The sequence below is a fragment of the Protopterus annectens genome, chromosome 1.part1 (genome assembly GCF_019279795.1).
Source record: "Protopterus annectens isolate FY-2018-M chromosome 1.part1, PAN1.0, whole genome shotgun sequence".
Classification (NCBI taxonomy): domain Eukaryota; kingdom Metazoa; phylum Chordata; order Ceratodontiformes; family Protopteridae; genus Protopterus; species Protopterus annectens.
This window is the reverse complement of record NC_056726.1, coordinates 1525181050-1525206819: the sequence shown is the minus strand read 5'-3', so window position 1 is coordinate 1525206819 and position 25770 is coordinate 1525181050. Positions and strand designations below refer to the sequence as shown.

The 25770-nt window shown below is 41.1% G+C and overlaps 1 protein-coding gene and 1 long non-coding RNA gene across 2 annotated transcripts in view; one reads left to right on the top strand and one right to left on the bottom strand.

Annotated features, from left to right (window-relative positions):
* LOC122816457 (zinc finger protein 501-like) overlaps positions 1–25770 on the top strand; it is a 184031-nt gene that overhangs the window by 96984 nt on the left and 61277 nt on the right. Inside the window, exon 3 of the mRNA XM_044089268.1 lies at positions 3496–3618. Coding sequence (XP_043945203.1) covers positions 3496–3618 — 123 coding nt within the window. The remainder of the gene's footprint in view (positions 1–3495; positions 3619–25770) is intronic.
* On the bottom strand, positions 20188–21989 carry LOC122811164. The gene is made up of 3 exons (XR_006366218.1): positions 21850–21989; positions 21152–21293; positions 20188–20454 (listed from the first exon to the last, which is right to left on the bottom strand). It is a non-coding gene; the product is annotated as an uncharacterized LOC122811164 (long non-coding RNA).

Here is a 25770-nt window from a genome sequence, read left to right as displayed (position 1 = left end):
ATGAGGAAAGAGTCCAACTGGGCATTCCTACTGTTGGAGATAGCATATGAAAAGGTTGGAAGAAAGCTGATTTGGGCAGTCCTGCAGTGGTTTAAAGTCCCAGAAACATTGGTAGAATTAGTATGGACTATGTACAAGGACCCAATGACTCAAGTAAAAACAGGGTTCTGACTCACAGATGGGATTTCAGTGGAAGTGAGTGTACGTCAGGGTTCACCTCTGAGCTCACTGTTGTTCATAATGGTCCTGGACTACATCAGCAAATAGATTGGGGGGACAGATTAACAAAGTTTCTGTATACAGATGTTGTGGTATTATAGGCAGACCCAGCAGGAACTTCAGCAAGGGAAAGGGGAATTGAATGTAATTTGAAGGCACATGGGATTAGAGTGAGTACAAATAAGACAGTTGTAAGCAGTAAATAGAAGAAATCAGAAGAACCTGAGAATTGAGATAGAAGTGAAAATAATGGAATACGTTAATAGCTTCAGGTATCTGGAAGAGTTGGTTGAGGAAAAGGGAAGTTTGAATGAGGAAGTCAAAGCTAGAATCAAAGGGGTTGCAGCCACCTGGCACAAAATGTCAAGTGGAGTCTATGACATAAGAATGCCAAAGATAGTGAAAAGTAAGGTGTACAAAACAGTGGTGCAACCAGTACTACTGTATGGTATGGAAATCTGGGCAGCAAAGGCACAGCAGTTGAGGAGGCTAGAGGAGTTGGAAATGAAGTGCCTTAGATGGGTGGTAGGATACACACTGTGGGACAGACAAAGAAATGAGGACACCAGGGCAGAAACCAAAGAAGCTACAAGTGCAGAAATGGTCAAAGAGAAGAGATTATGGTGGTTTAGGCACATGTGCAGAAAAGCAAAAGATAGTTTGGTGAAGAAGATTTGGGACAGACAGGAAGAAGGCAAGGGGAAACAAGGACATCCAGCAAAAAGAGGGATGGAATGTGTGAGAGATCTGCGACAGTCAAGCATGAGTTACAAAGAAGGTAGGAGAGTGGCATTGAATAGGGGGCGATGGAGGCAGCTGACATGACACCCCAACCTCATGTAGAAAATGGGAAAAGGGGGTTGATGATGATGATGACCTCCACTAAGGAACCAGTCACCAGTCATTTAACTCAGGGCTCTAAGCTTGGACCGCTCCTATTTGGCATCTGTTTCTCAGAGGTAAAGGCTATCATAGATTCCCCCATGACACAAACATCTTACAAGAGGGTCTAACACAGTTAAATGCCTGATGCCAAAGTGACTAATTAAAATTCAGTGCCAAGAAATGTGTTATAATACCTTTTAGGACAATGGCCACCCAGGTTAATTACTCCATTGATAAGTAGTCTGGGATCTGGGAACATATGTAGACAGTAATTTGGCATTTGACCAATGCTAAGGTAGTAAGAAAGTCTTTCTATGATGCTCAACTGATAACTAAGGGCATATCATCCGGGTCCAAGGAAGTCATAGTGTCACTTTATTTGGCTCATATCAGACCCATCATTCACTGTAATGCCCCTTTTGGCATGTACCTAACCAAACATATGCAACAGTTGGAACATCCACCAAGATTCCTTACCAGGATAATCCAGGTTATAAACAAATTGTTCTGTATAGATCACCTTAAAGTGCCACATCTATACCTTGTCTCCTATAGGTCATTGAGAAACAATTTAAGCCAGGCACACAAGGCATCCAACTCTTCTGGACCTTTTGCACATCGGCAAAATGAACAGCATCAGAACCGCTTGATCCAAGGATTTTAATTTTGCTTGCGACATAAATAGGACACATTGATGATACTTATATGTCTCAGGGGTCCCAGTGCTCTGAAATAGGCTCCCCATCCATGTGAAACAGAGTCCACCCCAACCCTATTTAAGTGTAACCTTGACCAGTGGATGGGAAATCAGAAATTTATGCTGGGTCTGGCCTCTCCTCTCTGACAGGCAGAGTCACAGTAACTTTGCCCAAATTAACATATCCCTTCCCTCACATAACCTTTAGAAACTTCCTAGCTAACATACCCCTTCCTAATAAATGCCCGTGATACATAAGTACAGAGTTGGGTTGGGTTGCATGGCTAGGCCTATAAAGGCCCTTGTGGTTGTTAGCTTAGTATATACCTATGAATCTGTAATAAATAAAGCCAAGTGACTTCCTGCACAGCAAAAAACAGACCTATTATTTGCCTCCCAACTTTTCAATCTCCTACATTCCTGACTCTTTCTCTCCTCTGGCTGCTAAACTCTCACCAAAGCACCCAACCTTTCACCTAAAAAGCCAGACTTATGATGGGCTTTTACTAGAAACTGCTTCTACCAGACTCCACTGTATCAAGCACTGCGTCTCTATGCTACAGCCTTAATTTAGGAAGTCCTTCCCAACACATTAAAGAATGTTTTCTATTACTAGAATAGAATCTTTTCTATTATTATATTTCTATTATTTCTAAATACGTTAAAATCTTACTCGTGAACCTCAGCAAAATGCAAATGCCTTCCTACAGGCCACATAACATAACACACCACTTACTCACCTCTGCTTATATATTAATTTCTCATTTAACATTCACATGTACCAGAACAATGACTTTAACACTGCTGTTACCTTACGACTCCCTCCTCTATATTTTAACCCTTCCGCTTTCCCCCCTTTTTTTATTATTGTGGCACTTTCTGTATATATGTAGGTATAGTAGAATATGTTATACAATTTGTCCTTGTCTATGTTTGTATGCATACGTAGGAGAATATGTAGCTGTGAAGTTAATTGCTTCTTGTGCTTTATAAATCCAAAAGGTGACAGGTGATGAAGGTCTGTAGTCCAACCAAAAAGACAGAAATCGTGAAAAAAGAGATCTACAGACCACCAGGCAGTAAAATTAGTAAAAATAATTTAGTATAACAGAGAATGGTTTGAGTACCTGAAAGCGCTAACATTCTCTGTGTTATATTAAATTATTTTTACTAATTTTACTGCCTGGTGGTCTGTGGATCTCTTTTTTCATGAGTAAACAAGTTTAAGTAATTAAATAAATATACAAAAAGGAAACAAACACACTTACTGATCAGCTTAATGAAAGCAAGTTTCTTGTCAGGTACCCACATACTATGACACACAAACAAGGAACCTAATAAACTAGACTAGAGCTTTAAGAGTGCAGTTGATTTTTTTTTTTAAATAGTGCTTTAATAGTTCTTGTCCTGTGTGCCATCCAGTCATGGTGCATTTGTATTTCTCTCGTGTTTCACTCACTTTGATAGTGCTACTGTTGTATGATTATAAATGTATTTTATTGTCATGGAGTTTTTGTAAATAAGTCCTTTAAAGAGCTACAATTTAAATATTTTAAGTAAATGAATATGTGGTCTTTGAACTCCTGGACTGTTTTTATACATTTTTGATATTGTTCTTTGTGTTTGCATTGATTAATTAGTGACTGATATGACAAAACTAACCTTACATTTTATGATTTATTTTATTTACTCAGGGTTTAACATCCCAGCAGAACAGCTGCTGCTGGTAATTGAAAAATCTGACAAACTTCCATTTAATATTAAGGAAGAAAACATCTCCGTGGTTCAGCTGGATATTCCAGATATTATCCCAGCCAGTAAGTAACTGATTAACTTCTTTTGTTTCGTATTTTACATTTGTTTACTTAGTTGTATTATGTTTTAAAGGTTCAGACATTTTACTTTTTTTGAGATTATTGGTATTACGTTCATGGGTGATTACTAGGCTAATTACTCCCAGGGAGTGGTGGCTTTTTAAGCCTATCTTTGCTTCCCAAATGTACTTGGCAGGTCGATACTCTAGGTTTTTTTATGGGGTAAATGTAGACTTGGGCATTGGGTGGTCAAACTTTTACAAGCTGCCTCTGTCTATTACAGACAATAAGTGCCAAACCAGGGGTAAATTTCTGATTCCCCATCCACTGATCCAAGTTACAGCTGAATTGAGCTAGAGAACAGTTATGCTTGACATGGATAGGAAACCTGCCCCAGAGAAGGGGCAGTCTCTGAGACACATAACTGTCCCTCCAGCATGTTGTATTTATATTGCAGGCGAGGTTTAAGTCCCTAGATCAGTAATTCTTTTGATATATATTTTTTTTCAGGATATGCAACAGGCCAATCAGAGCAGGATCAAAGGATTCTATATAGGCTAGGCATAGATCACCGCTCTGCAGCCAGTAGGATACAGAGTACAAGGACAGGGCTTTCAGGTGGTCCATGTGTGACATGTTTTTTATACCCTGTATTCTTTTTGTAAGGGACCTCTGTGGATGCTGCAGTTGTTGCATGTGTCTCGTCAAGTACATACTGAAGAGACATTGTCTAATGAAGGCCAGGTACAGAGAAAGAATGACATTCTTGGACTTGATGTTATACAATTGCTTATAAGTTGAGCAACGCAGAATGATTTCCTTACCACAGTTGACACATGGCAGTCAAAGACCAGGTTACTGTCTACATGTGTTCCCAGATCCCTGACCACTGGGTGTACTCTTAGGCACATGCAGTGGCTGGACCTCCACTGAAGTGCCTCAGAAAACAAATACAAGGCGTAAACAGCATGCCTGTGCAGATCACGTCAAAGCTCTATCTCTGTACTTTGTTTCCTACAGACTGTTGAGAGGCGATCTATGCCTGACATGCAAGGCATCCATGGATCCCACTCTGATGGACCCTGTGCATATCCACAAAACAAAATGCATCAAAATTACTCAATCTAGTGATTTACACCTTGCTTGTGACATTAATAGGACAAGCTGGAGGGACAGATATTTGTCTCAAAATATTTCCCTTCTCTGGAACAGGCTTTATAGCTACGTAAATAGTCATGAGAAACCTGGATCAGTGGAAGGGAAATTGGAAATTCAACCCAGGCCTAGCATCTATATATTTAATGTAAATATTACTGTAGCTTACATATACCCCTTAAAATAACCTCTAAGACACTTCATTTTGTGGAATACAATTGGGATGCTTGGCTAGGCTTAGAAAGGTCCCATTAGCCTAGTATACACTTCAAACAGTGTATACATTATTTACAAGAAAATACAAAAAAGCCAGCCTTATGGTGCAGGGGCAAGGGATATGACCAAGGAGTATGACCATGTCCCCAGTGGTCCAGGTTCAGAAATACACTCCTGGAGTATTACCATGTCATCAGTGGTCCAGGTTCAGCAACACACTCCTGGAGTATCACCATGTCACCAGTGGTTCAGGTTCAAGACTACACTCCTGGAGTATGACCATGTCGCCAGTGGTAGAGGTTCAGCAATACATTCCTGGAGTATGACCATGTCGCAAGTGGTCCAGGTTCAGCAATACACTCCTGGAGTATGACCATGTCAACAGTTGTCCAGGTTCAGCAATACACTCCTGGAGTATAACCATGTCATTAGTGGTCCAGGTTCAGGAGTAACCTCCTGGAGTATGACCATGTCGCCAATGGTCCAGGTTCAGGGCTACATTCCTGGAGTATGACCATGTCACCAGTGGTAGAGGTTCAGCAATACATTCCTGGAGTATGACCATGTCACCGGTGGTCCAGGTTCAGGACTACATTCCTGGAGTATGACCATGTCGCCAGTGATCCAGGTTCAGCAATACACTCCTGGAGTATGACCATGTCACTAGTGGTCCAGGTTCAGCAATACACTCCTGGAGTATGACCATGTCACCAGTGGTCCAGGTTCAGGACTACACTCCTGGAGTATGACCATGTTGCCAGTGGTTCAAGTTCAGGACTACACTCCTGAAGTATGACCATGTTGCCAGTGGTCCAAGTTCAGGACTACACTCCTGGAGTATGACCATGTCCACTGGTCCAGGTTCAGGACTACACTCCTGGAGTATGACCATGTTGCTAGTGGTCCAAGTTTAGGACTACACTCCTGGAGTATGACCATGTTGCTAGTGGTCCAAGTTTAGGACTACACTCCTGGAGTATGACCATGTCGCCAAAGGTCCAGGTTCAGGAATACACTCCTGGAGTATGACCATGTTGCTAGTGGTCCAAGTTTAGGACTACACTCCTGGAGTATGACCATGTCGCCAAAGGTCCAGGTTAAGGACTACACTCCTGAAGTATGACCATGTCGCCAGTGGTCCAGGTTCAGGACTAGACTCCAGGAGTATGACCATGTTGCCAGTGGTCCAAGTTCGGGACTACACTCCTTGAGTATGACCATGTCACCAGTGGTAGAGGTTCAGGACTACACTCCTGGAGTATGACCATGTCGCCAATGGTCCAGGTTCAGGACTACACTCCTGAAGTATGACCATGTCGCCAGTGGTCCAGATTCAGAACTACACTCCTGGAGTATGACCATGTCGCCAGTAGTCCAGGTTCAGGACTACACTCCTGAAGTATGACGATGTCGCCAGTGGTCCAGGTTCAGAAATACACTCCTGGAGTATGACCATGTCGCTAGTGGTCCAGGTTCAGCAATACACTCCTGGAGTATGACCATGTCACCAATGGTCCAGGTTCAGGAGTAAATTCCTGAGTATGACCATGTCGCCTGTGGTAGAGGCTCAGCAATACACTCCTGGAGTATGACCATGTCGCCAGTGGTCCAGGTTCAGCAATATACTCCTGGAGTATGACCATGTCACCAGTGGTCCAGGTTCAGCAATATACTCCTGGAGTATGACCATGTCGCTAGTGCTCCAGGTTCAGCAATACACTCCTGGAGTATAACCATGTCACCAATGGTCCAGGTTCAGGAGTAAATTCCTGGAGTATGACCATGTCGCCTGTGGTAGAGGCTCGGCAATGTACTCCTGGAGTATGACCATGTCATCAGTGGTCCAGGCTCAGCAATAGACTCCTGGAATATGACCATGTCACCAGTGGTCCAGGTTCAGGAGTAACCTCCTGGAATATGACCATGTATGCCAGTGCTAGAGGTTCAGCAATACACTCCTGGAGTATGGCCATGTGACCAGTGGTCCAGGTTCAGCAATACACTTCTGGAGTATGACCATGTCACCAGTGGTCCAGGTTCAGCAATACACTCCTGGAGTATGACCATGTCGCCAGTGGTCCAAGTTCAGCAATACACTCCTGGAGTATGACCATGTCATCAGTGGTCCAGGTTCAGCAATACACTCCTGGAGTATGACCATGTTGCCAGTGGTCCAGGTTCAGCAATACACTCCTGGAGTATGACCATGTCACCAATGGTCCAGGTTCAGGAGTAAATTCCTGGAGTATGACCATGTCGCCAGTGGTAGAGGCTCAGCAATACACTCCTGGAGTATTACCATGTCACCAGTGGTCCAGGTTCAGCAATAGACTCCTGGAGTATGACCATGTCACCAGTGGTCCAGGTTCAGGAGTAACCTCCTGGAGTATGACCATGTTGCCAGTGGTAGAGGTTCAGCAATACACTCCTGGAGTATGGCCATGTGACTAGTGGTCCAGATTCAGCAATACACTTCTGGAGTATGACCATATCACCAGTGGGCCAAGTTCAGGAATACACTCCTGGAGTATGACCATGTCACGAGCGGTCCAGGTTTAGCAGTACACTCCTTGTGTTGGAGGACTGGTAAAGGAGGGGGCTGAATGAGTTGTTTTCTTCACATTTGGGGTTGGGGGGGTCACTGAAGTATAAATAGAGCTACTCCAGATGAAGGAGGGGTGACGTTTATGACCCGTGAGAGGAAATGAGTTGGTGGCATGATATATTAGCTGGAGAAGTATAATTTTTTTGGTCATAACTGTAATGCCTTCAGGAGAAATTAATGCAAACTCATTGGCATGTACTTTTCAAGAGTAACAGCCTGTAATGGGCACCTATTCACCTATAGTCAGTAGCACTGTTTGTTGTAGGGAGGATTTTGACAGTGTAAGAGCACAGAGCTAAAAACGTGAATTGGGGTAGCAAAAGATAGGAAATAGAGGTCATGGGCATGTGACCCCTCTCAAAAATGTGTTTTCTTAAAAAGCAGCTTTGTTTTACCATTTACCTTTTACCGTCTATTAATTTATTAATTAAAAATAAACTAAATGAAGTGGAGACATTGAGAAGTAAAGATTAAAAAGGAATGCATACCGAGCCCCATCAGAGCCTAAGATTTGGATGGTTCATGGTTGTTGGGGACCTGTACCCACTTAATATTCACAATTTTCCTGTGGTAAAGCTGGCACTATATATCTGTCCTAGGATGCCAGTTGAAGATTACACATTCATTTGATCAAGTCTTTTCATAAACTTTTTTGTTTCACAAATCCTCCTCCAAATGTAGTACAATCCTACTCTTGTAGGGCTTCAAGACCCCCCCCCCTTCTTGTTAATGGCCTCTTTGGCCACCAAAGGAACAACACACAGTAAGTAGAATTCATATTTAGCCTATCCATGTTTTCAAACAGCGTCCCTCAAAATTATTCTCAGTGCAGAAGTGGAGCTGCCCATCCCGAGACCCTCCAGTTGCACTTTGACCTCTGAAAGATACAGCTGTAAGTCTGTGTAATTCCAGAATGTGCAGTACTGGTCTACCACCTCAGCCTATGACATCTCCAACATCTTGAAGATGCTGAGCAGCATAGTGGCGTAGTGGTTAATGTCACAGAAAGAGGTTCTCCAGTTAGATTCTTGCCTGGGGTGACTTCTGTGTGGAGTCTGCATGTCCTCCCTGCATTTCTGTGGGTTTCCTTTGGGTAGTCCGGTTTCTGCCCATATTCCAAAGACATCCGTCTGGAGTGTTTCTCCTTGGGCCTCCGCTGAAAATAGGCTCTGTCCTAGTCAGACTTTCCCAGTCAACAAATGTTAAATAAAATATTCCATGGAGCATCCTCACCACCTTAAGATCACAAAGAAAAACTGATGCTTATAGTGCAGCTTAGGGATCTGTAAAGTTATGATTTAGTTCTTCACTTTGGACCCACCAGGACTGAAGCCCACTATTACTGTATGATGGGATTGCCAAGGATAATTTCCCTGTTTCAAATGGTCTCCTAAAGATTCTTCGTTAATGCTAAACAACACACCACATACTTGGGATAGCACTCCCTTAAATACTATCAGTCTCTACCTTACCTACTGCCAGGGTTTCAAAAGAGCAGGGTTGTGTCAGCACCTCTCAGCTTCCTCAGTTTATCATGCAGAGAATCAGAAGTTTGCACATATTGATATTTTAGTGTCATTTCCACTCCATTTGAGCTTCATGCCAAGCAATATAATACTTGGTCTGAATTAACCAATTTGTTCCAAAAAATGGAGGTGCTTTGGAGCAAAGTAAAATACCTAAGAAAAGGCCCCAAATAAGGGACACATTTTAAATGCTGGCACTGCTGTCTTACAAATTCTCAAAATGATTTCCAGTTCTAGCAGGAATGGAACAAAACTTTGTGAAATGGTTCATGGAATTCATAAATTCCAATTTCCTGGATTAACTAATCCATAGTCCCACCAGGGGCTCCAATATCCTAGACCTGGTCATTGCCAACATAGGAAATTGATGCTCCACACCTACGGTCACAACCTCATTGGTCAGGTCTGACCATAAGCTAATCACCCGTGACATACAATTCCCTCCCCCACCCCCAGTAAAGAAACCTCCATAAAAAACTTCTCCAAAGTCAACTTCATGCTACTCAAATCAGAAGTGACAAAATTTATGACACCCATGCAGACGGGAACTGAACTGTATGAGCACATCCACTCATGCATGAATCATGTCCTCCCAAATAGAACCAAGACGCTCTTCTCCAAAAAAGGAAGCCAATCTGGTGGTCCCCTGCCATAAACAAACTTTACAACAAAAGGAAGAAACTGTTGCAGAAAAGAGGAAAATCCCAAGTTGCAAAAAACTCCCTTACCAGCCTCAGTAAGAAGCTGAGATCCGTCATAAAATCCTCCAAACTAGTTATGAAAATAAAATTGCCAAAGATTCCAATGACAACAACAAGGCATTCTATAGCTATGTCAAGAATCTAAATGGCAATGCTCAGATCTGATTTGAGCTACAACAGAATGGCATTAATTATACTGATCCCAAGGATATTGCCAATATCCTGGCAGATTGATTCAGTGCCAACTTTACCCCCCTCGCACCCCCCTAAAGGGCCCATTTCAATACCGAAAGATTGCCAAATTCCGGTAATAATGGCCACACATGTAAAAAACGCACTCTCCAAAGCTAAGAATACAGCATCCATGGGACCAGATGACATCCTGGGCTGTGTACTACATGAACTACAAAATGAACTGGCACCTCACCTAAGTTTCATAGTTTCATAGTATAGTACTAGGCTATCTGCCCTGGGGCATTTGTAAGCCTAGCCATAGTGATGTGGCTTTTGCCACCCCATGAAATGGTACAAAAATGTACAGAATAAATTTAGAATACTGTGCTTCTGTCTAGTAGTGACACAATGAAGGTCCCCTTATATAATAGAATTAGTTTACTGTGCCCCTGTCTAGCAGTGACACAGATGTGACCCCTGGGGTAAACTTATGATTTCCCATGCACTCATCAAGATTTCTCTTGAAAAGAGTCAGTGAGGGGCTCTGCCTAATACGAACTGGGATCTTGTTCCAGAGCATGGGAAGCCTCTCGGTTATGAATCTATCCCTCCAGCATGTCCTATTCATACTTGTGCCGAGGTTTAAGTCTTTAGCTCTCGTGTTCCTGATGGATTTGGATTTTTTGAGGTGGAGCATGTCCATCAGATCCTGATTGGACATGGCCTTGTACGTCAGGCAGAGATCACCTCTGAGCAGGCGGTATGCTACTGAATAGAGCTGAAGTTTCTTTAGTCTGGCAGAATAAGACATATGTTGGAGACCCTTGATCCTCTTGGTGAGGTACTTTTGTGGTCTCTCCAGCTGTTGCAAATGCCGGGTGAGGTGCATACCAAATGGGGCATTGTACTCAATCGTGGGTCTGATGAGGGAGGAATATAGGGGTACAATGACATCCTTGGATCTGGATGTGAATCCCTTCATGATGAGGTGTGCAAGGTACAATGTTTTTCTAACCACTTTGGCAACGTGGGTGTCAAATGAGAGGTCGCTGTCGACTTGGGTCCCTAGGTCTCTGATTACTTTTTCCGTACTCAGTGAGTTGCTGTCTATGTGATAATTTGTGGGTACTTTGTTTTTCCAAAAGGGTATGACTATACATTTTTTGGCATTTAGTTTAAGGCCGTGACTCCGGCACCAGTTGTCCATTTCTGTGAGGCCTTTTTGTAGGATGTGTGTGTCTGCTGGTGTATTGACTATGGCGCCTAGTTTGCAGTCATCTGCGAACTTTGTCAGCCACAGCCCTCCCATGTTTGCTTTAACATCTGAGAAATAAATGCCGAACAAGAGGGGTCCCAGGACAGATCCCTGTGGGACACCACTTGTGACTGGCTTTGAGTCTGACATTGCTCCAGCGATTTTAACTTTATGGGTTCTGTCCTTTAGCCAGTTTGCAACCCATCTAGTGACATAAGGGTTTACTTTTAAGCTGTTGAGCTTATCTATGATGCCTGAGTGGGGTATTGTGTCGAAGGCCTTTGCCAAGTCCAGGTATGCTGTATGGACTGCTTTGCCCTCATCAATGGCTCTAGTGACTGTTTCGAAAAAGTCAACCAGGTTTAAAAGGCAGGATCTGCCCTTTACAAAGCCGAACAGGGTGGGGTCAAGTGTCTGTGGGTCCCCTATGTCTCTGTCATGTTTAATCATAGCCTCACCTCAGGCTTCATGCCCACTGAGTGGCGCACTGCTACAATTACCCCACTCCACAACGGGGATCCACCTTGGATCCTGGGAACTACCACCCCATCAGTCTGATGAGCCTGATCTGCAAGGCCATGGAACTTATAAACAAAGACAGTGGCATTCTTCAAACTCTGGACCCCACCCAGTTTGGGTTCATGAAGGGCCGATCTTGTCTCCTGAACCTGATTGCCTTCTTCAGATCAGTCTCCAGAGCTGTGGATGAGGGTAAAGCAGTCCACACAGCCTATCTGGACCTCGCCAAGGCCTTTGACTCTATCCCCCACTCTGGAATCATAGATAAACTTACTAAGCTGGGAATTAATCCCTGTGTCACTCGATGGGGTGCCAACTGGCTTACTGACAGAACCTACACTGTAAAAGCAGCCAACTCCAAATCCAGTTTCAGTCAAGTGACAAGTGGAGTGCCTCAGGGTTCAGTCCTGGGACCGCTCTTGTGTGGCATCTACTTCTCTGAAGTACAGGCCAACACTAAGGGATTCTGGCTAACAAAGTTCACAGATGACTGTGAACTGGGAGCCATTATTGAATCCCCAAATGATGTGGATATTCTGCAAAAGGGCCTTACAGAAACAGATGCTTGGTGCCAGAGCCATGTGCTTAAGCTCAATGCCAAGAAATGTATAGTTATCCCCTTTGGGAAAAAACATATACCCTTGAATTACCACATAGGTGGCAGTACACTAAACACCAAAAGTGTGATAAGAGACTTAGGGACACAGGTGGACAGTGGTCTCACCTTTGATAACCACATCGCCACAACAGTCAGGAAATTCTTCTGTGTGGCACACCTCATCACTAAGGGCTTTTCATCCAGAAAAAAGGAGGTCATTGTCCCACTGTACTCATCCCTCATTAGACCCATTGTAGAATACAATGCCCTGTTTGGTATGTACCTCTCAAGACATCTGCAACAACTGAAAAGGATGCAGAAATACCTCACTAAAAGTATCACAGGCCTAAAGCAGATGCCCTATGCTGACCATCTGAAAAAACTCCAGCTATACTCTGTCACATATCGTCTACTCAGAGGTGATCTCTGCTTAACATACAAGGCCATGTCAAACCCAGAGCTGTTGGACATGCTACACTTAAAGAAATGCCAACCCTCAGAGCTGCATGCTCCAGGGATCTAAACCTTGTCTTCACAATGAACAAAACATGCTGGAGGGATAGGTTCATGACCCAGAGACGCCCCAGACTCTGGAATAGACTGCCCATACATGTAAAGCACAGCGCCTCTTTGGCCCTCTTCAAAAGGAACCTTGACGATTGGATGGGAGATAGGAAATTCACCCCATAGATCACATCAGTCACCCTGCTAGACAGGGGTCCAGGGAAGTAAATATTGTGGAAGAAATAGCCAGGGAATTGTTATGGCTAGGCTTGTATAGGCCCTAGGGCCGATAGCCTAGTACCAACCTATGAACCTTTGAACTTATGAAACATCAGGCAGTGTCCCTACAAAATAGGGACAGATGAGAGATCTACTTTCCCAGAGTTCCACAACTTTTGCATGAGTCAAGATTATTTGAACCTTGAACTAGATGAAGCAAACTAGTTGAAGCTCTACCCAATCACAAAAAGTGTTATTTTTGCAAGGGAACAAAATAGTAACTCCACAGTCACACAAGTGCAGAGAGAAAATTAGTCATTTTAACAGCTGTGAGAAAAAAAGTAATCCTTCCTAGACTGCTGCTTCAGCACCAGAAGATGAAAAGGCTATAATAACCAAGGCTCAACCTCTCTATACTCATTGCAAATGGGCCCCATCGCAAAACTGTCTGAAACTGTGTACCATGAAAATGCTATTGCATGTTAGGATCTCTAAATCTTCCCCAGCACTGGGCACATATAGCTTCTCTGTGGAGAGTGTGTCACTCAGCTGTCCAGATGTACCTCCTCACCCTTATATGTAAGGCCTTGATCTGGGAATTAGAAAAGTATGTGGAACAGTTTAGGCTGGGATACAGTACAGGGGAGGGAATGGAAAGTCCTTTTTGCTAAAATAATTCTCAACAGAATTTCAAAGGACAGGGTATGACACTTATCTAACAAAGCAGTAATCAAAACAGTACAATTCTCCTCTACCCTCATAAAAGAAAATTGTAAATTTTTAAGAAGACCAGCACTCAAATGGTCACCCCTTTATGTTATTATGGGATAGCCTAGCCTCTCTCTCTACTTTTATCTTCATTTATGGAGAATCCGGATGTATCCTCAAAGTCTAATCCTTATGTTCTCTGAGTCTCTCACCACTCTAAGAAAGGACCTAGTGACCCTCTCTGGATCCTGAAGAGAAATCTTCATATGATCAACCAACACAACCAGTTTCCACTTGTACTTGCAAATCATTGTCCCTCAGAACTGATTGCTTCACAGTCTGGCCAAAAGGTTCCAAAAATTTCAAAACAAAGGGGAAAGGAGCACCCCTACCTTTTTTCCCTAAGAAGGATAGACACAGCAGAGACCTCTCCATAGAGTTTCATGTGGTCTGTCGGTTACCCATTCATTGCAATCAACACGTCTTTAAACTGGGCAAAAAAAGCTAAGTAATCCACCCTGTAACAGGAAGTGCCAGTGCAATCCATTAAAGGCCTTTTCAGCATCCAAACCCATTAACAGCACATTACATTTCTGATGCAGGACTTTTTACATCAACAAGAAATACTTTTTTTGTTGTCCTAAGTCTGATTGCTTCAGACTAGAGCTACCCAGATGCTCATGAGTCAGTGCTAGGTTATTATCAGTGCAGTTAAACTGAAGTATTATACCATGACCCCCCCAAACTGTAGTAGTGATTCACAGTTGAAGTAAGACAGTAAGATTTCACCCACCTTAAGTTCCTTCCTCTCCCAAGAGTCACCATCTGCTAAGCTTTGACTCGTGAGACCTGCAGTACCCATCCATTCGTTACACCCTCCATCCAGAGGACCACCTTATATAACTCCAGCAAAATCCATTTAGGGACTATCCTGTTCATTTTGGTGGTCTCCTTCATCACGGACAAAAGCTACCCCTTACCCACTGAAAGTGTCAGTCTATTCCTCGGCTCCTGAAAAAAGACGCCAAGTCAGTAGAAGAAGGTGCCTCTTGTGTTTGACTCCTCCATTCCAATTCCACTCCAATAACAGGTTGGTACTACCTAAGGGATCTTTCAAAATCCAACCATCCTTAGCCTGAGTATTCTGGACCCTAATCGTGGACCATTCGTGATGAATCCAGACCACAGCTCTCTTAACTGACTTTGGAGGAAGCTAACAAAATGCTAATCAACACACATTCCATCATAGACAGACAGATAGACAGGCAGACAGAGACTTACATATATATTGGATTTCACCTATCCAGTCAGGTCTTCCAGGTTAAGGATTCAAATCACCTGATGAACCTTTAAATGAAACAACCACACCCAACACTTTCAAACCTTACCCTCAGGTTACTTCCCTTTATCTGAATTTTAGAAAGTAATACACTCCACAAAGATAATTAACTAAACAACTTACACTTGTAGAAGGCTAAATGTCTTTTCTGCAGGCATGAAATTACTTCCAACTGATTTTCCTCATGTTGACCTTTGCTGATAATAATACAAATTAATAATGTTAAAAATAACCACTCATAGCATGTAATTTTGTTAATAAATTCCATAAATACTCTCGTACAATAGTACCTTTGTCTTCTGTCTTGCATGTTATTTTGACTGTGGAACAACTACAGTGCAGTGCAGTAAATGTGCAAATCCATTTTATACTACCACTGTCTTAACACCATCTTCACTGCTAATACTAATTTGTCAATGTAAATATTTCTTTCAACAAATTAAAGACAGTTCATACGTTTTGTATGAAATCTAAATATGTGAAAATGAGCTTTTTAAAATATTTCTTATGAATACGTAGATGCGGTTCAGTATTTCATTCCTTTCTTGGCATGTTAAGACTGTAACCTGAAAATCCCCATATTCTGCCTACATTGTAAAATATTTCCTCAGCATTTTCTCCTCTTATATCCAGTTGTGGTTTTTCTGTGTCAAGAAAATTAAACGTTCATCGTTATGTAGCTTATGTACATCTTTCAGATGTCTGTACAATCCATTTTCATTTCTTTTACTTTTAATTTCTGATCTGTTCAATTCTGTGTCTATAAGGAAATTACTTATGTGGAACTTAAGCCTTGACAAGTATACATGGCTATCTAAACAAGCTTTTGAGTGCTATGGATACTTGTACTAAGAAAGAGTTTTCTGAAGTATGTATGTCTTTATAGTGCAAGGAGTGGCCACCTAGATAACAGCTGCCTATTCTATATACCCCCTACTTTTGGAATATGTTTAACCAACTCATTTTGCTAAAAGTCCCGCCTTTCCTACTTGACAACCATGGTCTCTGTGTAATCTGTTAAACTAATCTGTGATCTAACCTTGAAATGTTCCAGAGGTTTTCAAGAATTTATCTGATTATCGCCCAACCCACTTTTGGGATGAAAATCAGTGCTGAATTTAATCATGTTTTGTTGCTCTATGTGAAATTAACATTGAATCATGTTTTGTTGCTGTATGTGAAATTAACATTGAATCATGTTTTGTTGCTGTATGTGAAATTAACATTGAATCATGTTGTGTTACTGTTTGTGAAATTAACCATTCTGTTTTCTTCACCTTGCTCTGAATGTTTTTTAAGAGTTCCTCTAAACACAATCTTATAAAGCTATGTATCTAGAGATTGCATAAATGAGGGCCATTTTACTCCGGCTGCTGTCTCCTAATGCTTTTAAAAAAGTATTTTGTTTTCAGTAAGTACATTCTTGGTTAATAAATATGTAAACAAATCAAAATATAAATTCTTCAAGTTTAACACTTAGTTTTCTTGCAGCAAAGCAGTTACAGCATTCAGCCCCATCTTGAGATGGATACTTTTGTACAGGAAGACCACATCTGAAGTAGCCAAAGTCTGTCCCACTTGTATCCACACCTCATCCAGAATTTGTGTTGTCTTTTTACCCATGATCTAACATGAAGCCAATAAGCTCTCAAACTTTGATCTACATACTTGGCAACAGACAAAGTAAGGGAAGCCATGGAAGCAAAGGCAGGTTGACTTGGAGGATTAGGCAAACTTTTATGAGTGTATGAAAATAAATATAACTAATGCAAGACCATTTCATGCAAATAAATAATGTATCTTAAATTGTTATGCAGCAATGTAATAAGCACTTTAATTTTCTAATACTAATATGCTCTCATGTCTGCCAATTTCCCTATTTCCCTAAGTAATCAGTGGTGTTAACAGCCATTACTTCCTTCCCTTTACCTGCATTCAATTTCCCTGTTATTTCCCTAAGTAATCAGTGGTATTAACAGCCATTACTTCCTTCCCTTTACCTGCATTCAATTTCCCTGTTATTTCCCTAAGTAATCAGTGGTGTTAACAGCCATTACTTCCTTCACTTTACCTGCATTTAATTTCCCTGTTATTTCCCTAAGTAATCAGTGGTATTAACAGCCATTACTTCCTTCCCTTTACCTGCATTCAATTTCCCTGTTATTTCCCTAAGTAATCAGTGGTGTTAACAGCCATTACTTCCTTCCCTTTACCTGCATTCAATTTCCCTGTTATTTCCCTAAGTAATCAGTGGTGTTAACAGCCATTACTTCCTTCCTTTACCTGCATTCAATTTCCCTGTTATTTCCTGAAGTAATCAGTGGTGTTAACAGCCATTACTTCCTTCCCTTTACCTGCATTCAATTTCCCTGTTATTTCCTGAAGTAATCAGTGGTGTTAACAGCCATTACTTCCTTCCCTTTACCTGCATTCAATTTCCCTGTTATTTCCCTAAGTAATCAGTGGTGTTAACAGCCATTACTTCCTTCCCTTTACCTGCATTCAATTTCCCTGTTATTTCCCTAAGTAATCAGTGGTGTTAACAGCCATTACTTCCTTCCCTTTACCTGCATTCAATTTCCCTGTTATTTCCCTAAGTAATCAGTGGTGTTAACAGCCATTACTTCCTTCCCTTTACCTGCATTCAATTTCCCTGTTATTTCCCTAAGTAATCAGTGGTGTTAACAGCCATTACTTCCTTCCTTTACCTGCATTAAATTTCCTGTTATTTCCCTAAGTAATCAGTGGTGTTAACAGCCATTACTTCTTTCGCTTTACCTGCATTCAATTCCCTGTTATTTCCCTAAGTAATCAGTGGTGTTAACAGCCATTACTTCCTTCCCTTTACCTGCATTCAATTTCCCTGTTATTTCCCTAAGTAATCAGTGGTGTTAACAGCCATTACTTCCTTCCCTTTACCTGCATTCAATTTCCCTGTTATTTCCTGAAGTAATCAGTGGTGTTAACAGCCATTACTTCCTTCCCTTTACCTGCATTCAATTTCCCTGTTATTTCCCTAAGTAATCAGTGGTGTTAACAGCCATTACTTCCTTCCCTTTACCTGCATTCAATTTCCCTGTTATTTCCCTAAGTAATCAGTGGTGTTAACAGCCATTACTTCCTTCCCTTTACCTGCATTCAATTTCCCTGTTATTTCCCTAAGTAATCAGTGGTGTTAACAGCCATTACTTCCTTCCTTTACCTGCATTCAATTTCCCTGTTATTTCCCTAAGTAATCAGTGGTGTTAACAGCCATTACTTCCTTCCCTTTACCTGCATTCAATTTCCCTGTTATTTCCCTAAGTAATCAGTGGTGTTAACAGCCATTACTTCCTTCCCTTTACCTGCATTCAATTTCCCTGTTATTTCCTGAAGTAATCAGTGGTGTTAACAGCCATTACTTCCTTCCCTTTACCTGCATTCAATTTCCCTGTTATTTCCCTAAGTAATCAGTGGTGTTAACAGCCATTACTTCCTTCCCTTTACCTGCATTCAATTTCCCTGTTATTTCCCTAAGTAATCAGTGGTGTTAACAGCCATTACTTCCTTCCCTTTACCTGCATTCAATTTCCCTGTTATTTCCCTAAGTAATCAGTGGTGTTAACAGCCATTACTTCCTTCCCTTTACCTGCATTCAATTTCCCTGTTATTTCCCTAAGTAATCAGTGGTGTTAACAGCCATTACTTCCTTCCTTTACCTGCATTCAATTTCCCTGTTATTTCCCTAAGTAATCAGTGGTGTTAACAGCCATTACTTCCTTCGCTTTACCTGCATTCAATTTCCCTGTTATTTCCCGAAGTAATCAGTGGTGTTAACAGCCATTACTTCCTTCCCTTTACCTGCATTCAATTTCCCTGTTATTTCCCTAAGTAATCAGTGGTGTTAACAGCCATTACTTCCTTCCCTTTACCTGCATTCAATTTCCCTGTTATTTCCCTAAGTAATCAGTGGTGTTAACAGCCATTACTTCCTTCCCTTTACCTGCATTCAATTTCCCTGTTATTTCCTGAAGTAATCAGTGGTGTTAACAGCCATTACTTCCTTCCCTTTACCTGCATTCAATTTCCCTGTTATTTCCCTAAGTAATCAGTGGTGTTAACAGCCATTACTTCCTTCCCTTTACCTGCATTCAATTTGCCTGTTATTTCCCTAAGTAATCAGTGGTATTAGCAGCCATTACTTCCTTCCCTTTACCTGCATTCAATTCCCCTGTTATTTCCCGAAGTAATCAGTGGTGTTAACAGCCATTACTTCAGTTCCTTTACCTGCATTCAATTTCCCTGTTATTTCCCTAAGTAATCAGTGGTGTTAACAGCCATTACTTCCTTCCCTTTACCTGCATTCAATTTCCCTGTTATTTCCCTAAGTAATCAGTGGTGTTAACAGCCATTACTTCCTTCCCTTTACCTGCATTCAATTTCCCTGTTATTTCCCTAAGTAATCAGTGGTGTTAACAGCCATTACTTCCTTCCCTTTACCTGCATTCAATTTCTCTATTATTTCCTAAGTAATAATCAGTGGTGCTAACAGCCATTACTTCCTTCCCTTTACCTGCATTCAATTTCCCTGTTATTTCCCGATGTAATCAGTGGTATTAACAGCCATTACTTCCTTCCTTTACCTGCATTCAATTTCCCTGTTATTTCCCTAAGTAATCAGTGGTGTTAACAGCCATTACTTCCTTCCCTTTACCTGCATTCAATTTCCCTGTTATTTCCCTAAGTAATCAGTGGTGTTAACAGCCATTACTTCCTTCCCTTTACCTGCATTCAATTTCCCTGTTATTTCCCTAAGTAATCAGTGGTGTTAACAGCCATTACTTCCTTCCCTTTACCTGCATTCAATTTCCCTGTTATTTCCCTAAGTAATCAGTGGTGTTAACAGCCATTACTTCCTTCCCTTTACCTGCATTCAATTCCCTGTTATTTCCCTAAGTAATCAGTGGTGTTAACAGCCATTACTTCCTTCCCTTTACCTGCATTCAATTTCCCTGTTATTTCCCTAAGTAATCAGTGGTGTTAACAGCCATTACTTCCTTCCCTTTACCTGCATTCAATTTCCCTAAGTAATCAGTGGTGTTAACAGCCATTACTTCCTTCCCTTTACCTGCATTCAATTTCCCTGTTATTTCCCTAAGTAATCAGTGGTGTTAACAGCCATTACTTCCTTCCCTTTACCTGCATTCAATTTCCCTGTTATTTCCTGAAGTAATCAGTGGTGTTAACAGCCATTACTTCCTTCCCTTTACCTGCATTCAATTTCCCTGTTATTTCCCTAAGTAATCAGTGGTGTTAACAGCCATTACTTCCTTCCCTTTACCTGCATTCAATTTCCCTAAGTAATCAGTGGTGTTAACAGCCATTACTTCCTTCCCTTTACCTGCATTCAATTTCCCTGTTATTTCCCTAAGTAATCAGTGGTGTTAACAGCCATTACTTCCTTCCCTTTACCTGCATTCAATTTCCCTGTTATTTCCCTAAGTAATCAGTGGTGTTAACAGCCATTACTTCCTTCCTACCTTCTGCATTCAATTTCCTGTTATTTCCTAAGTAATCAGTGGTGTTAACAGCCATTACTTCCTTCCCTTTACCTGCATTCAATTTCCCTGTTATTTCCCTAAGTAATCAGTGGTGTTAACAGCCATTACTTCCTTTCCTTTACCTGCATTCAATTTTCGCTGTTATTTCCCTAAGTAATCAGTGGCGTTAACAGCCATTACTTCCTTCCATTTACCTGCATTCAATTCCCTGTTATTTCCCTAAGTAATCAGTGGTGTTAACAGCCATTACTTCCTTCCCTTTACCTGCATTCAATTTCCCTGTTATTTCCCTAAGTAATCAGTGGTGTTAACAGCCATTACTTCCTTCCCTTTACCTGCATTCAATTTCCCTGTTATTTCCCTAAGTAATCAGTGGTGTTAACAGCCATTACTTCCTTCCCTTTACCTGCATTCAATTTCCCTGTTATTTCCCTAAGTAATCAGTGGTGTTAACAGCCATTACTTCCTTCCCTTTACCTGCATTCAATTTCCCTGTTATTTCCCTAAGTAATCAGTGGTGTTAACAGCCATTACTTCCTTCCCTTTACCTGCATTCAATTTCCCTGTTATTTCCCTAAGTAATCAGTGGTGTTAACAGCCATTACTTCCTTCCCTTTACCTGCATTCAATTTCCCTAAGTAATCAGTGGTGTTAACAGCCATTACTTCCTTCCCTTTACCTGCATTCAATTTCCCTGTTATTTCCCTAAGTAATCAGTGGTGTTAACAGCCATTACTTCCTTCCCTTTACCTGCATTCAATTTCCCTGTTATTTCCCTAAGTAATCAGTGGTGTTAACAGCCATTACTTCCTTCCCTTTACCTGCATTCAATTTCCCTGTTATTTCCCTAAGTAATCAGTGGTGTTAACAGCCATTACTTCCTTCCCTTTACCTGCATTCAATTTCCCTGTTATTTCCCTAAGTAATCAGTGGTGTTAACAGCCATTACTTCCTTCCCTTTACCTGCATTCAATTTCCCTGTTATTTCCCTAAGTAATCAGTGGTGTTAACAGCCATTACTTCCTTCCTTTACCTGCATTCAATTTCCCTGTTATTTCCCTAAGTAATCAGTGGTGTTAACAGCCATTACTTCCTTCCCTTTACCTGCATTCAATTTCCCTGTTATTTCCCTAAGTAATCAGTGGTGTTAACAGCCATTACTTCCTTCCCTTTACCTGCATTCAATTTCCCTGTTATTTCCCTAAGTAATCAGTGGTGTTAACAGCCATTACTTCCTTCCCTTTACCTGCATTCAATTTCCCTGTTATTTCCTGAAGTAATCAGTGGTGTTAACAGCCATTACTTCCTTCCCTTAACTGCATTCAATTTCCCTGTTATTTCCCTAAGTAATCAGTGGTGTTAACAGCCATTACTTCCTTCCCTTTACCTGCATTCAATTTCCCTGTTATTTCCCTAAGTAATCAGTGGTGTTAACAGCCATTACTTCCTTCCCTTTACCTGCATTCAATTTCCCTAAGTAATCAGTGGTGTTAACAGCCATTACTTCCTTCCCTTTACCTGCATTCAATTTCCCTGTTATTTCCTGAAGTAATCAGTGGTGTTAACAGCCATTACTTCCTTCCCTTTACCTGCATTCAATTTCCCTGTTATTTCCCTAAGTAATCAGTGGTGTTAACAGCCATTACTTCCTTCCCTTTACCTGCATTCAATTTCCCTAAGTAATCAGTGGTGTTAACAGCCATTACTTCCTTCCCTTTACCTGCATTCAATTTCCCTAAGTAATCAGTGGTGTTAACAGCCATTACTTCCTTCCCTTTACCTGCATTCAATTTCCCTGTTATTTCCCTAAGTAATCAGTGGTGTTAACATCCATTACTTCAGTTCCTTTACCTGCATTCAATTTCCCTGTTATTTCCCTAAGTAATCAGTGGTGTTAACAGCCATTACTTCCTTCCCTTTACCTGCATTCAATTTCCCTGTTATTTCCTGAAGTAATCAGTGGTGTTAACAGCCATTACTTCCTTCCCTTTACCTGCATTCAATTTCCCTGTTATTTCCCTTAGTAATCAGTGGTATTAACAGCCATTACTTCATTCCCTTTACCTGCATTCAATTTCCCTAAGTAATCAGTGGTGTTAACAGCCATTACTTCCTTCCCTTTACCTGCATTCAATTTCCCTGTTATTTCCCTAAGTAATCAGTGGTGTTAACAGCCATTACTTCCTTCCCTTTACCTGCATTCAATTTGCCTGTTATTTCCCTAAGTAATCAGTGGTGTTAACAAACATTACTTCCTTCCCTTTACCTGCATTCAATTTCCCTGTTATTTCCCTAAGTAATCAGTGGTGTTAACAGCCATTACTTCCTTCCCTTTACCTGCATTCAATTTCCTTCTTATTTCCCGAAGTAATCAGTGGTGTTAACAGCCATCACTTCCTTCCCTTTGCCTGCATTCAAGTTCCTGTTATTTTCCTAAGTAATCAGTGGTGTTAACAACCATTACTTCCTTCCCTTTACCTGCATTCAATGTCCCTGTTATTTCCCTAAGTAATCAGTGGTGTTAACAGCCATTACTTCCGTTCCTTTACCTGCATTCAATTTCCTGTTATTTCCTGAAGTAATCAGTGGTGTTAACAGCCATTACTTCCTTCCCTTTACCTGCATTCAATTTCCCTGTTATTTCCCTAAGTAATCAGTGGTGTTAACAGCCATTACTTCCTTCCCTTTACCTGCATTCAATTTCCCTGTTATTTCCCTAAGTAATCAGTGGTGTTAACAGCCATTACTTCCTTCCCTTTACCTGCATTCAATTTCCCTGTTATTTCCCTAAGTAATCAGTGGTGTTAACAGCCATTACTTCCTTCCCTTTACCTGCATTCAATTTCCCTAAGTAATCAGTGGTGTTAACAGCCATTACTTCATTCCCTTTACCTGCATTCAATTTCCCTAAGTAATCAGTGGTGTTAACAGCCATTACTTCCTTCCCTTTACCTGCATTCAATTTCCCTGTTATTTCCTGAAGTAATCAGTGGTGTTAACAGCCATTACTTCCTTCCCTTTACCTGCTTTCAATTTGCCTGTTATTTCCCTAAGTAATCAGTGGTATTAGCAGCCATTACTTCCTTCCCTTTACCTGCATTCAATTCCCTGTTATTTCCCTAAGTAATCAGTGGTGTTAACAGCCATTACTTCCTTCCCTTTACCTGCATTCAATTTCCCTGTTATTTCCCTAAGTAATCAGTGGTGTTAACAGCCATTACTTCCTTCCCTTTACCTGCATTCAATTTCCCTGTTATTTCCCTAAGTAATCAGTGGTGTTAACAGCCATTACTTCCTTCCCTTTACCTGCATTCAATTTCCCTGTTATTTCCCTAAGTAATCAGTGGTGTTAACAGCCATTACTTCCTTCCCTTTACCTGCATTCAATTTCCCTGTTATTTCCCTAAGTAATCAGTGGTGTTAACAGCCATTACTTCCTTCCCTTTACCTGCATTCAATTTCCCTAAGTAATCAGTGGTGTTAACAGCCATTACTTCCTTCCCTTTACCTGCATTCAATTTCCCTGTTATTTCCCTAAGTAATCAGTGGTGTTAACAGCCATTACTTCCTTCCCTTTACCTGCATTCAATTTCCTGTTATTTCCCTAAGTAATCAGTGGTGTTAACAGCCATTACTTCCTTCCCTTTACCTGCATTCAATTTCCCTGTTATTTCCCTAAGTAATCAGTGGTGTTAACAGCCATTACTTCCTTCCCTTTACCTGCATTCAATTTCCCTGTTATTTCCCTAAGTAATCAGTGGTGTTAACAGCCATTACTTCCTTCCCTTTACCTGCATTCAATTTCCCTGTTATTTCCCTAAGTAATCAGTGGTGTTAACAGCCATTACTTCCTTCCCTTTACCTGCATTCAATTTCCTGTTATTTCCCTAAGTAATCAGTGGTGTTAACAGCCATTACTTCCTTCCCTTTACCTGCATTCAATTTCCCTGTTATTTCCCTAAGTAATCAGTGGTGTTAACAGCCATTACTTCCTTCCCTTTACCTGCATTCAATTTCCCTGTTATTTCCTGAAGTAATCAGTGGTGTTAACAGCCATTACTTCCTTCCCTTTACCTGCATTCAATTTCCCTGTTATTTCCCTAAGTAATCAGTGGTGTTAACAGCCATTACTTCCTTCCCTTTACCTGCATTCAATTTCCTGTTATTTCCCTAAGTAATCAGTGGTGTTAACAGCCATTACTTCCTTCCCTTTACCTGCATTCAATTTCCCTGTTATTTCCCTAAGTAATCAGTGGTGTTAACAGCCATTACTTCCTTCCCTTTACCTGCATTCAATTTCCCTGTTATTTCCCTAAGTAATCAGTGGTGTTAACAGCCATTACTTCCTTCCCTTTACCTGCATTCAATTTCCCTGTTATTTCCCTTAGTAATCAGTGGTATTAACAGCCATTACTTCATTCCCTTTACCAGCATTCAATTTCCTGTTATTTCCCTAAGTAATCAGTGGTGTTAACAGCCATTACTTCCTTCCCTTTACCTGCATTCAATTTCCCTGTTATTTCCCTAAGTAATCAGTGGTGTTAACAGCCATTACTTCCTTCCTTTTACCTGCATTCAATTTCCCTGTTATTTCCCTAAGTAATCAGTGGTGTTAACAGCCATTACTTCCTTCCCTTTACCTGCATTCAATTTCCCTGTTATTTCCCTAAGTAATCAGTGGTGTTAACAGCCATTACTTCCTTCCTTTACCTGCATTAAATTTCCTGTTATTTCCCTAAGTAATCAGTGGTGTTAACAGCCATTACTTCTTTCGCTTTACCTGCATTCAATTCCCTGTTATTTCCCGAAGTAATCAGTGGTGTTAACAGCCATTACTTCCTTCCCTTTACCTGCATTCAATTTCCCTGTTATTTCCTGAAGTAATCAGTGGTGTTAACAGCCATTACTTCCTTCCCTTTACCTGCATTCAATTTCCTGTTATTTCCCTAAGTAATCAGTGGTGTTAACAGCCATTACTTCCTTCCCTTTACCTGCATTCAATTTCCCTGTTATTTCCCTAAGTAATCAGTGGTGTTAACAGCCATTACTTCCTTCCCTTTACCTGCATTCAATTTCCCTGTTATTTCCCGAAGTAA